The sequence below is a fragment of the Felis catus genome, chromosome A1, assembly GCF_018350175.1.
Source record: "Felis catus isolate Fca126 chromosome A1, F.catus_Fca126_mat1.0, whole genome shotgun sequence".
Taxonomy (NCBI): domain Eukaryota; kingdom Metazoa; phylum Chordata; class Mammalia; order Carnivora; family Felidae; genus Felis; species Felis catus.
In genome coordinates this window covers 33,998,849-34,011,166 of record NC_058368.1, presented here as the reverse complement: position 1 = coordinate 34,011,166, position 12,318 = coordinate 33,998,849, and the positions used below count along the sequence as shown (strand labels likewise).

The 12,318-nt window shown below is 32.7% G+C and overlaps 1 protein-coding gene across 6 annotated transcripts in view; it reads right to left on the bottom strand.

Moving 5' to 3' along the window:
* The window catches only part of PCDH17 (protocadherin 17), a 99,099-nt gene that overhangs the window by 55,247 nt on the left and 31,534 nt on the right, over window positions 1-12,318 (bottom strand). For 4 of the 6 annotated variants that reach the window (XM_045053815.1, XM_003980433.6, XM_045053826.1 and 1 more), the window contains exons 2-3: window positions 7,689-7,747; window positions 7,383-7,555 (exon numbers count right to left, since the gene is read on the bottom strand). In XM_045053815.1, coding sequence (XP_044909750.1) covers window positions 7,383-7,555; window positions 7,689-7,747 — 232 coding nt within the window. Of the gene's footprint in view, window positions 1-7,382; window positions 7,556-7,688; window positions 7,748-12,318 lie in introns of those variants that run through there. The other 2 variants (XM_019827553.3, XM_045053828.1) reach the window with 2 other exon arrangements.

Below are 12,318 nucleotides of genomic sequence, written 5' to 3'. Positions count from 1 at the left end.
TCCTTCCCCAGGAGTTTTCTTTGATTCCCTTAAATCTCAGCTGGGTTTTCTTTCTCATGACTCCATGCATACTCAGGGCATGGCTCTCACTACACCAACCTCAGAGCTTATACGTCCAATTCTCTTACTAGAGTGTGAGCTCCTGCAGAACCCAGCCTGTGCATTACTTTGTCTTTGCATCCCTGGCACAGTTGTTAAAAGAAAAAAAAATAAGTGATTAAATAAATCTCTCCTTGGAACCATCATACCTCGGTGCACTGAGACAATATCAGGGACTCACAATTACAAGTGTAGATATTGTGCCTAGATGAGAAATATATACACCCTTATGCTTGGTGACAAATAACACAATAGTGTCACTGTCTACATCTGGTATGATACATCTTTTTGACTTTTTGGAGCTTCTATTCAATACATTTATTCAATGTATATATAATATATATTTATATACTTATATGTTAAATATTTATTCAATATACATGAAAGAATCAAAAATTAAGCTCTCAGGCATAACTGCCTACATCTTCAGATTTATAAAAAAATGAAGTGTTTTGACAAATCTGAAGTACCTGCTTGGAGACGCTGAAGTCTCTCTATCATGAATTACAGGAATGGCATGAAGGATACAAAGAACTCAAGACCAGCAAACGATAAACCTAGAACTAGCACTATCTCTGCCTCTAACTTTAAGACTCATTGAATCTGTTTTCTTACTTATAAAACAGGGGAATTATGCTTCAAGGATTCAAGGAATCTTCCTACCCTAACGTTTCCTCATATGGTTTTCAAAAGAACGGAGAACCTGCAATACTGGAACATGGGTTTAAAGTGAAATAATGGAAAATTTCTTGAAGAAGCTTAAGACCTATCAACATTAGTTTTTCACAATTCTTAATTAACAGATGAACTAATAACCATCCTTGATTGTCATAGTTTATCGTTTATGCCATACTCTTATTTTCATAGAAATGTACATAATATTAATGTACAATTTTATTTGTAAAAATGAAAAAAAAGTCCTTATTAAAAAAACACACAAAAACCAAAATCCTCTAGTTGTATCCCAGTGTTTGAAAGAAACAATAATTCTAAGGCTGGGAAGGGTTCCCCTGCCCCACGGCAAAATGAGATTCTAAAAGTTTGGGAACTACTGTCCCAACATTCCCCATTTGGAGTGTTTTAGCAAAAGTCATTACTAAAAGCAAGATAACCTAAAAATCACATTGAATCTATAGTAAATCATGCAACACTTGTTAGGGAGGCTTTATGATGAGAACAAATGTGAGGGTGATAAAATCTCTCTATTTTCATGATACCAGCTGCTGGATTCTAGAAACAGATGTTTGCACACGAGAAAGAGATGTCATTGAAACTTTTAAGGTTAGGTGAACTATGGGACATTTGCAAAGTTTGGTAATCAAAAATGAACTTAAGCTGCTCATAGTTTGGGGAATATTTTATCCAGTAAAATCTAAAGCCAGATGAATTCTGAAAGTCCTAAGACAGCACAAGAGGGGGAAAAAGTTGACATTAAGGTGCTCTTAAATGCAGCCGAATACAAACTTAGATGGCTTGATATAATAAGAATTCTTGGCAAATAATACAATTTCTTAAATGCCACACATTTGAATCATAAAAGCAGCCGTGCCTTTAAAAATCCGTAAGTGATTTCTTCCTGGTATTAAATAGTCAACTGTTCCTTTTGCTTTCCCCACTCCGCATCCCTCTATATGGCAGTGATTTTCCATTTCCTTCATAAGACAAATTGATATTAATAAGTTTACAGCAGCATTTCTTTTTAAAAGTATTTTCAGAGATTGCGAGGATGGACGTCGTCATCACCTCTGTGTCCTTACTTGTGTAGAAGCAATTTGTTGATGCGTGTTATGGGAAGGTCTGGGAAGAGACATCGACTGATTGGAAGGGTCACAGCTGCAGTAACCATAGGTGCAGAATAGAAAGCAGAACGGAAGCTTGAGAATATTAAAGTACTATCCAAGTATGGTCCTATTGCTAGTCAGTTCTAGGGGCAATTGCAAAATAGGTCAAGTTTGCGTTCAGTGTCCTAATCCTTTCTCAATAACTCCTTTCCAAACCCTGTATGTATGGCTCCACCCCTACTCTGGTGGACAAGAGCTTCACCTTGTGTTCTCCCATTTCCCTATTATTTCTTCCTTAAGTTGTTCCTCCATGGTAAAGTATAGGTTGTAGAAACCTTAAACTGTTTCCTTTCCAGACATAATTAGAAATATGGTGAAATTGCAGTTATTATGCAGTAAATTAGGGAGGGCGATGTTGAAAGAGTAGGGTTCAGAGCCTCGCCAAACTCTGAAATCACATAAAAAATACTGCAGTCTTTAAACTAGCCTAATCCTGTTTTAAATATGGGGCCCACAAGCAAAATTCAAACAGTGACTTGAAAAAAACAAAACAAACAAACAAAAAAATCCATTAGCTTTAGTTTTTGTAGTTTTCCAGAATGTCCTCTGGGAAGAGGGAAGGCAACCCTTAAGAATGTAATTTAGTTTTAAAACTGAATTCACTGGAGCAAACCTAGCTTATTTTGTATTTCTATTATTCTCAACTTTCTATTGATTTTATTTTTATTAGATTTTAATCAGGGATTCTATTCTGAAATGTTTTGAACCCAGAATGTAATTTAAGAAGTCAGATTTTCTAGCAGAAGAGAGGGGACAGAGGAGGCACAGAATTGAATAGGAAAAAAAAAAAAAGAAAGAAAGAAATTATAAGGCAATTAAATAAAAGGAGAAATGAGAAAGAACTTGAATGAAGCAACTTCTAAGGATCAGAAAAGTCCTGGAATCCAGTTACAGAGGAAGGGATGGATAGTTGGCCACCTAACAGGGCATTAGCTTCCCTCACGGTGATGCTTCTACTGCTGTCCCTAGCAAAGGTTGTCAACACTTACAGGGTGCAATGCTATTCCACTAGCTTCTGGCTTAAATTCACGAACTTGCTTTCAGTCAACTATAAAGATAGCAGAAGACTGATTACCCTTGAAAACTTGAGAACAGTCACTGAGTTATCAATAAAGAGCTCAAAGAAATCATCAGACAGCATTTATGAAAACTGCACATTTATTATTTGGGAATCAAGAGAGACTACTGAATTTTAGGGAAAGTTTACTAAATGTTGTTAAAGAAGAAAAAGTTATTGCTCACAATCAAAATACTTTACCAGACTTCTGTAATGGACAGAAACTCCAAAGTACAGATGTTTTCTGAAAGAAGTCAAAGTGGATTGCTTTATCTACCTACCTATCTACCTAGGTAGATACCTACCTACCTACCTACCTATAATATTGGACAAAAGGAGTATGGAGAAAATCTAAGTGACAAATAGACTGGCAGGGCACAAAGATGCAATCAAATAGAAAGAAACTAAGTACATTCTTTGAGAATTTTTTTTAGTCCCACTAGAGAAACTAAAACCACTTCTTTCTATTAGAGGATTTAACATAAAATCCTTAAGGCTATTCCTCAGCTGTCGTGCTATCCATCATGCCTTCAATTAACTACTGAACTCTTTCAAATATTTTTGCTAAAATAATGAGCAACACATACTACTGCTGTGTATTTGGGACGACTAAACCGATGGTAGCAATAAACATAATTATCAGGAATAGAACAAATGGAAAAAGTCTGCACAAAAGAGAAGAAAAAGTAATATTTGAACTAATAATAGAAGATCTCAAAGGCCTAAATCATTTGCAAAGGAAAACCATTATTAGAAACTTCCATTGAAAATGTGAAGATTATTTTTGGAATTAATTCTAATTTCTAAGCTAAAGAAACATTTTGAGTTAGAAATAGAACATCATTTTTCTTAATAGAGAAAATTTAAACAAGGAAAGAAATCAAATAAGCTAATACAAAAACTATAAAATATAATATGCTATTGATTGTTTTAACTTAAATGTGTTAAGGCACTACTACAAATTTTTAGAAAGAAAAAAAGACTCATAAATGGATTTCTTTCTGTTTAGTGTTTGGTTTCTTTCTCCTAAGAGAAAATTTACTTTTGATTCTTAGGAGATTTTTGAAGGTATTAAAGATTAGGGTTTAATATTTGAAATCTGACATAATTGCTTAAATACGGCTGTCATCATCTTTCATCTGTAAAGAAAATTATTCTTTATGGGTGTGCATTGAATTAATTTGGCATTGCCTCTCTTGACGCTTTTCAAATAAATTAACAGAGTACATTGACCAAGACAATGGCTGATGGCTTCTTCAAACATTTTAAAATTATTTCTGAGTAAACTGTTCATTATGTGAATAGTATAAAGCATTGGGTAAGAGGGCGGGCTCTGAAGGCATGTCATTTTATTTCTAATGTTGACTTCACTGCTTATAACTGCAGAACACTGAGAACATTTCTTAATATCTGTTAAATGTGAGAGTAGCAGTACTTCCTTATCTATAAATGCAATGAAAACTAAATAGGATAATAAGGTTTAAGTACTGCATAATTCATTCAATGCATATGAGCTATTCTTATATTCTCCCGTAAGGTTTGCATACATGAACTCAAGTTTTAACTTATTCTTCAATGTTTATTTGATATCTAGTCATAGCAGTGAATCAGAATGTCTGAGCAAATTCTCCCATTTGGAGACAAAGTTGTGTAGAAAAGACACAAGTTTTAGCTATATCTAGATGTAGCATAAAATTCCAACCTGCTGAGCAGATTAATATATTTTCTATACGTTCAGTTTTCTTGTAAGTGAGACAAAAATGATTAAGCATTTTAGAGTTTTCAGGTTAAATAAGCTAACAATGAAATGGAGCTAACACAGTTTATAGTAAATGGTAAGAACTCAGTAAATGCTAGTCTCCTTCTCTGAGTCTATATAGGTAGATAGATAAGTATAAACATGGATAGATGGAAGAAAGAAAGAAAGAAAGAAAGAAAGAAAGAAAGAAAGAAAGAAGAAAAAGAAGAATGGAAGGAAGGAAGGAAGGAAGGAAGGAAGGAAGGAAGGAAGGAAGGAAGGAAAAGAGGGAGGAAGGAAGGCAAAAAAGGAAGGAAAGAAGAAAACAAAAAAGATGATAGATGATGGAAAGAAATAGGGAGACTGAAGATGAAAAATGGAGACAGATGAGAGAGACAGAGAGGGAGAGCTTTCCCATCTCTACTAGTTACATACAGTTTCTTGAAGGCAGGCTCCAAGTCAAATTTATTTTTGATGTTCCTGAAGAAACTAACTTTCCTCAAGTATTGAAAGGATTTAATAGATATTTATTAAATACACGAGCTAATACATTAATCAATCAGTCAATGAAATACTATTTTATCTAATCCTCCAAAATCATGTTTTAGAGGTCTGTATTTCTTCTATAATTCATAGATTCATAATAACTTTCCCATATTTATTAAGAAAGATGTGTGGAAACTAGTTGTTTTCCAGGACACATTTGTATTAGCATTCTCACTCTTACACTAGCAATTATTTTATGTAGAATGTTATTTACAATATATACCAAATATATGCTCTTCTAAGAATGGCCTACTTTTTTAAGGTATTATCTTCTAATATGAAAATTGAAAAAACAGATTTTCAGTATAAATGACATCTTTAGGCATAAATAAAACCACTTCCATTTTCTATAGGGGTCTTTGCTCTTTCCCATCAAATATATTGCTCAGTTGGATGAAAATAATTTAAAGAGTTAATGTGAACAGCATATAAACTTTTCTTTGATTAAAAAAGTTTCTCATGAAATATGATAATAAATGCAAACTCTTTACTTACTCTATGCAGCTTTGCAAAAAGTAGCCAATGTATTATCCATCAATCACTTTATTACACACAAAGATGAGTCTATGTTAGGTTCTGTATTCACATATCAAGATGCAACAACCCACTACTTAAAATTTGTCTAAAAAATTCACATATTATAATATGACATAGTTAAAACCCATCAAGATCATTTAAGTCACTTTAAGTAAACATTCAAATTTGTAGGAACTATGAATATTCTATAAATATTCAATTCAATATTCAATTGTAATTCAATTGAATTACAATTCAATTACTATAAAACACAATATTGCATTGTTGGACAAAAAGTTGCTATGGTGTATATGGCAGTTATGACTTATCAAAAAAGGCTTTTTTGGAGGCCAATCTTAAAATAAATTCAGGATGTTGTATTCAGTGCAGAAATATAAATTATATTTTATTGAACATATGTATTTATTTCTGTATTACATATATATTATTATGAACCTATGTATTTATTTCTGTATTGAATTCACATATGTGTGAATGTGTTTGTATTAAAATGAATTTTAATTTTACATTAGAGAAATTAATAATATCTATTGACACATATGTAATATGTCAGGCTTCACTACAGGCAAAAGGTTACTTTCTATGAATTGACAATCAATAAGTGAATTAGAAGAATAAATGACTATGTTCACAAAGTTTAAATGCAGTTTCTCCCTAAAAAACTGAAATAATAAATATTAGATATATTTAAATACTATTATACTTTGAAAACCAGTATTAACTAATATAATACGTACTTGCAATTCTGAAACCTGATTTACACAGCAGTTTTTTTTCATTTTTTATAATTAGACATAAAAACCTATTCACAGTGCCTAAGTCTTATATGTCAGAGTAGCTTAATTCTCTGGGTGAATCATTAGCAAATATTTCATTGTGCTTGAAACAATAAAAGCATCAAAACTAATAAAAAGGCATATCAAATGGATAAATTGAAGATAGACTTTTAGAAAACATTTGTATTATTAGGAAGTATTTCTTTTTTATCTCTATCAGGGTAAACAAGTACATATTTATTTGACACTCATGTACATTTAGATGTAAATCAGAAAAGGAGCCAAAATTCTGGCTTGCTGTCATTTAACTCTTGAAAAACTACTTTGAGGCTAAAATGCGCGTTAAAAATAAACAAACTCTGCTAAGAGCTATAAAATTCCAACCAGGTTTTCATTTTACCTAAACGTGGTGAATTTACTAAATTTGATCTTGTAAGTTAGTATATTAGAATGTGCATACCTAGCCAACATATGCCCTGCTTTCTTTGCTAATGAAACACAAAATGGGACAGGTTGGGGAATGTCTGTAAAGATAAGCACAATCTGGTGACTTTGGTCAAGTTGTCATTTTAAGATGGTTACAGACTAATATCCATGGCCTTCCTTTTTCTGTTGTTCCTGAGGTGTTGAATAGTTGCTTTCTGTCTGGGACAAGCTTGGAATCTGCTGTTTCTTTGATATATTATCAATGGTCCGTTCCACCGTGATAAACTGTGACTCTAGTACTAATAGGTTTATAATGATTGCTTAAGCTTTACACGTTGTAAGCATTGGAAGGCTTCACTCACCTTGTTCAAGTGGTTGGCTTTTAGTTGAAGTAGTTTTCATCTTGAGTGCCTCCCTAACAGACATGTCACAGCAGGAGCCTTTGTTAGTGTCTTGGTCACTGTCAGCCTGATCACTGTCCCCGTGCCCACTGTCTCTCAGGCTGGCTCTTTCTGGGTCCTTAAACGTGGAGCTACTGAAATACATATAAAGAAAAAGAAGAGAAAGTGTTGTCTCTACGAGTTTGAATCTGAAGTGTAGTCTCTTGCAAAGCAATTTTGACACGAATGCAAATGGGGAAGCCGAGAAAGTTATTTAATAGGCCTTACCTTTGAACAAACTGCTGCCTGCTGCCCATGTAATTGGGCTCTGCGGGAAAATTGTCTGTCTGCGAAAGAGAAGGAAAAAAATACGTATAGTTGTACACTGGACAAATCTCCTGCAGAGCAACAAGATTTCCTAGTGGAAAAATGATTAATAATTCAAAAATTCCCTTAATCTTCAGATTTGTAAATTTTAATTAAATTGGAAATTGCTGACATGTAATTATGTACTCAGAACAATTAAATGATTCCGGTCCACAAATTACCTGTTAAAGTAAACAATGAGCCTGTCATAACTGGCATTCTCTGTTCCTACCAGGATGGATAACACTGTCTGCGTTGTTTCATTACCTAGATATTAAGATTGAACATTTGTGGGAGGAGTGAAAAAATGACCTAATTTCTCCATATTAAAAGTGTGAATTATTTAATAATACTCATTTTTAAACATAATTGCATCATCTGCTGGGATTCTATGCCCTCCATGTAGCATCACTTAAAGGCATCCACTCCTCAATTAAGAGATGCAGGGCCTTTCCTTCAAATTTTGCCAATAACAATTACAAGCATGGAACATATGGTTGAACTCCTCTCTATAATTCATTCTCATCTACATTCCTATTATGGCATTGAACTCAAACGATACAGTGGAAAGGGGTATTACCGCTGGTTATCGAAAACAAAGTGAAATAAAAATAAGAAATAAAATGTCACTTAAAATATTGAGAGTAAAGACGTTGAGAAACCAGGCTTGTTTTTGTGGTTGTTTTTACTGCTTCCAAACTGATGTGGAGGTCTGCCAAAAAGAACTGAATTCTCCTTGTATCATGGAACAGAGTCTTTTGGGAGAAAGAGACTAGATCTTTCATAGATCTCCCTATACTGTACATTCATACACATCACTTCTTCTTGCAGCTGACTCAGTGACAAAGGTTCTCCTGTTTTCAGCATCACTTCATATCACACCATTGTGCTCTGAAGCAGCTATGGATTCATACAAGATCATCCAGCATGTAAGTATCAGTGACACAGGAGCATGCGATTCATGAAGAAGAGGGCCCAAGGTAAGGCTTAACATAGTGCAATATGTGTTTCCGTATAAATAAAGCTAAATTAAACTAACAGTACTCTTTTTTCTTCCCATGAAATAATTTTAATTATGTGGCTTTTGGGAACTATTTATTATTGGGGGGAAAAGGACATGTTAAGAGTAATAGCTTAAAATACCAAGTTTCACTGTCTGTTAAAAGCTTGGGGACAGGAAATAGCCTCATAAATTTCTGAATCTATAATCTTTTGTCGGTGCTCAAATGACCTTTATCAAAATGCAAAGATGAAGGTAAACAAGGTCAATGCATTTCTCACTTCTAATCTGCTTTAACTAGCATTTGGTAGCAGACATTTTTCATTAACATGTTTTATTAGTGTTTAGGTTCTGTGAAGCACATTAATTTTTGTTTCCATAATGGCAAACTATCAGTTTTTAAGGGTGATAATCTTCTAGTAAAAATAATAGCGGAAAACAACACTGGGGCAAAAATGTTTGCAACAGAATTTTGCTAAATTTTAAAACTATAATTATTTAGAAACTCCACATTTTAGCTTAATAAAATCAAGTTCCTCTTTTGAATTAGCCAAAAACATGTATGCAACCTATTATTGTTGTCGGTTACAGACTAGGCCATGAGTATCTTAGAACACTTCAGAAAAACAGAATCCTGAGTATTACAGAGAGAGTAAAATATAAATCAAAGTAGAAACTCTAGTTAGAAAACATAAGTGCTATTATAAGTAACTTTGTGATTGTAATGGCTTTAGTTAGGTGAAGCATCACAGGATAGGATCCCTATTCAGTTAAACACAGGGAAACAGATAAGGAAACTTTCCTTCCACTGTTCTACTAGGGAGAGTATCTAAAAATGTTTGCCTATTGTTAAAGTTCTAAACAGCTCTAATAAATTAAAAGACTTGAACTAAGAAATAGAATATGTTTTCCCACCGAATGAAGAGCTATTTTTAAATTATGTGTGTGTGCACGTGCACATGTGCATATGTATGTTTGTACGATGTCTGTTTGCATGGATGCATCAGAGTGTTTGATGACCACTGAGCAATGGTGTTGCTACCAAATGTTATTTTGATGAAAATCGAAAAACGAGAGGAAGTCATAAGAGAAGGGATTTTAGAAGGGGAAGAAAGAGGAGAAAAATATAATTACAGAGAAAGGCAAGAGAAAAGTAGAGAGGAGAAAGAGAGAAACAAAAAGATACGTATACGCTGGAGGAGGAATGATGTGGAGAGAGGTAAAAAGGAATGTAAAAAAGAAAGAAAAAGAAAGAAAGAAAGAAAGAAAGAAAGAAAGAAAGAAGAGAAAGAAAGATTGGTTTATCGTTATAGAATTTCACAAAATAGAATTGTTAAAAATCTGCAGCTTAATCAGTAGCAGAGTATCAGAAGTTTACTAATAGTGCCTGCATTTATCCATTAAATACGTAGAAGCCTGAAAGATTGTGTGTGTGTTTATGATAACCATAATGAAATAGCCATTTGGCCTTTAACAAACATATAACTAACTCACTATAAAAACCACACTGGTTTTAATATAGAAAATAACATTTTCATTATCCAGGCTCCAAGGGTGTCAGAAAACTCATTTAAAATAATCTGAATATAAAATAACTGTATTTGCATAGGAAAATGAAAATAGACCCAAAACAAAAGCCATATGTACCACAGCATCATTTAATTTAGAAATGGAAGGGTTTTAAGATATTTCCCGATAATGTACTCTAAAAAATTCGTTTTACCTTGCATATCTATAAATCTTAACTTTTAAGTCTAAGAAGAAGGTAAAACTTGAGGTCAGACACTTGTAGTTTTTTAGGACTCATCAGAGTTATTAAACATGAATATTTATATCTTTGAAAATTTTATCCTCTTCCATACAAACTAATCATATACACTAATGTTTTCCCTTCAAATTCAACTGGAACACAGTGACTTTTAACTATTACTTTTAAACATATAATTTGTTTATTATTTGTAAAAGTACTTGGAATTGGTGGGTAGTTACAGAAAACTTCCAAGATAGACACTTTAAAAACTTTAGAATGTGATCATCTTTTTAATCTAGTTCAGTCTGGAATAAAAGACAGAAGTTTGGCCATTTTTTACTGATTATTTGCTCGTAAGAAAATAGATCTGAACTATCTTATAAAACTGAGTCCATTCTCCTAGTTTCATTTTTTTGTTCATTCCTTGTTTTTTTGTTTGATGAACATGAAAACTTAGTATTCATTACTTTCCTTTGTACTGAAAACACAAATAAGCAAGTAATCAATTAAACTAACATACAAAGTGGATAAGTCTGCATGATATGAAGGGTTTCTTTGATTACTTGCCTTTATGCATTTCTCCAGGAATACTCAGCAAATTGTAGTCAATTTATAAATGACATTCAAAATCAGAATTTTTATCAGGAGTACTCAATAATAAGCTATTTGTCAGGTACATCCGAAGATATATTTACATACTCTACAATTTGTTTCTTCTGTTATAACTCTAGAAAACAAATCATGATTTAAAAAAGCATCTATGAAAAAGACCAAAAGAAGGCACCTACTGAAACTAAACCATGTTGGCTCAAACTGGGTAACTTCTTTATTTGTTGAAGTAGATTAATTTGATATGACCACTTACATATGCCTAAAGAAGTTGAATTGAAAGTGGATAGTAAAAGGAGTCAAATAGATTATTTTTTACTAGTAAATAGTAAAAATAGCAATTCTTAAAATGTATCAAGCATTTGACATAAGTCAACATCTATGAATGATAAAAATTCTCAGCAAAGGCAGAGAGGGAAACTTCTTCAACTGTATAAAGAGCATCTACCAAAAAACAAACAAACAAACAAACAAACAAAAAACAGGTATAACTAATATTATATTTACCAGTGAAAGACTGAAAGTTTTCACTCTTGCTTTCACCACTTTTATTCACCATTGTGCTAAAAGACCCATTAAGTTCAACAAGGCAAGAAAAATAAATAAAAGATAAATTAAAAAGGAAGGGGAAATTTCTCAGTTACTATACTCGCAGATAATATTACTGTTTAGGCAGGAAATAAAAAGGAATTAAAAAAAACAAATTGGAAACAAAACTTTTAGAACCAATAAATAAGGTTGCCGTATTCAAGGTCATCACACAAAAATCAATTATATTTCAATATTCTAGCAATGAACTATTGAAAACCAAACTTTCAAAAGCAATCCATTTATCATAGTTGCCTACCAATCAAATGCTTAGAAAAAAAATATTTTCAATAACAAGTACAGAATCTGTGCCCTGAAAATTACAAAAGTTGATGAAATAAATCAAAGAAGATCTAAATAAATGAAGAAATATATTGCATTTATGGAGTGGAAGACTCAGCAAGGTAAAGCTGTCAATGTTCCTCAAATAATCTATACATGTAATATAACAACATTCAGATTTACAGCATGATTCACTGTAAATACAGACAAGGATTCTAAAATTCATAATGGAAAGCAAAGTGACTATAATAGCCAAAAAAATTTTGAAAAAGAAGAATAAAGTTGAGGGAATCACACTATCTATTTTAAGAGTTATTATGAAG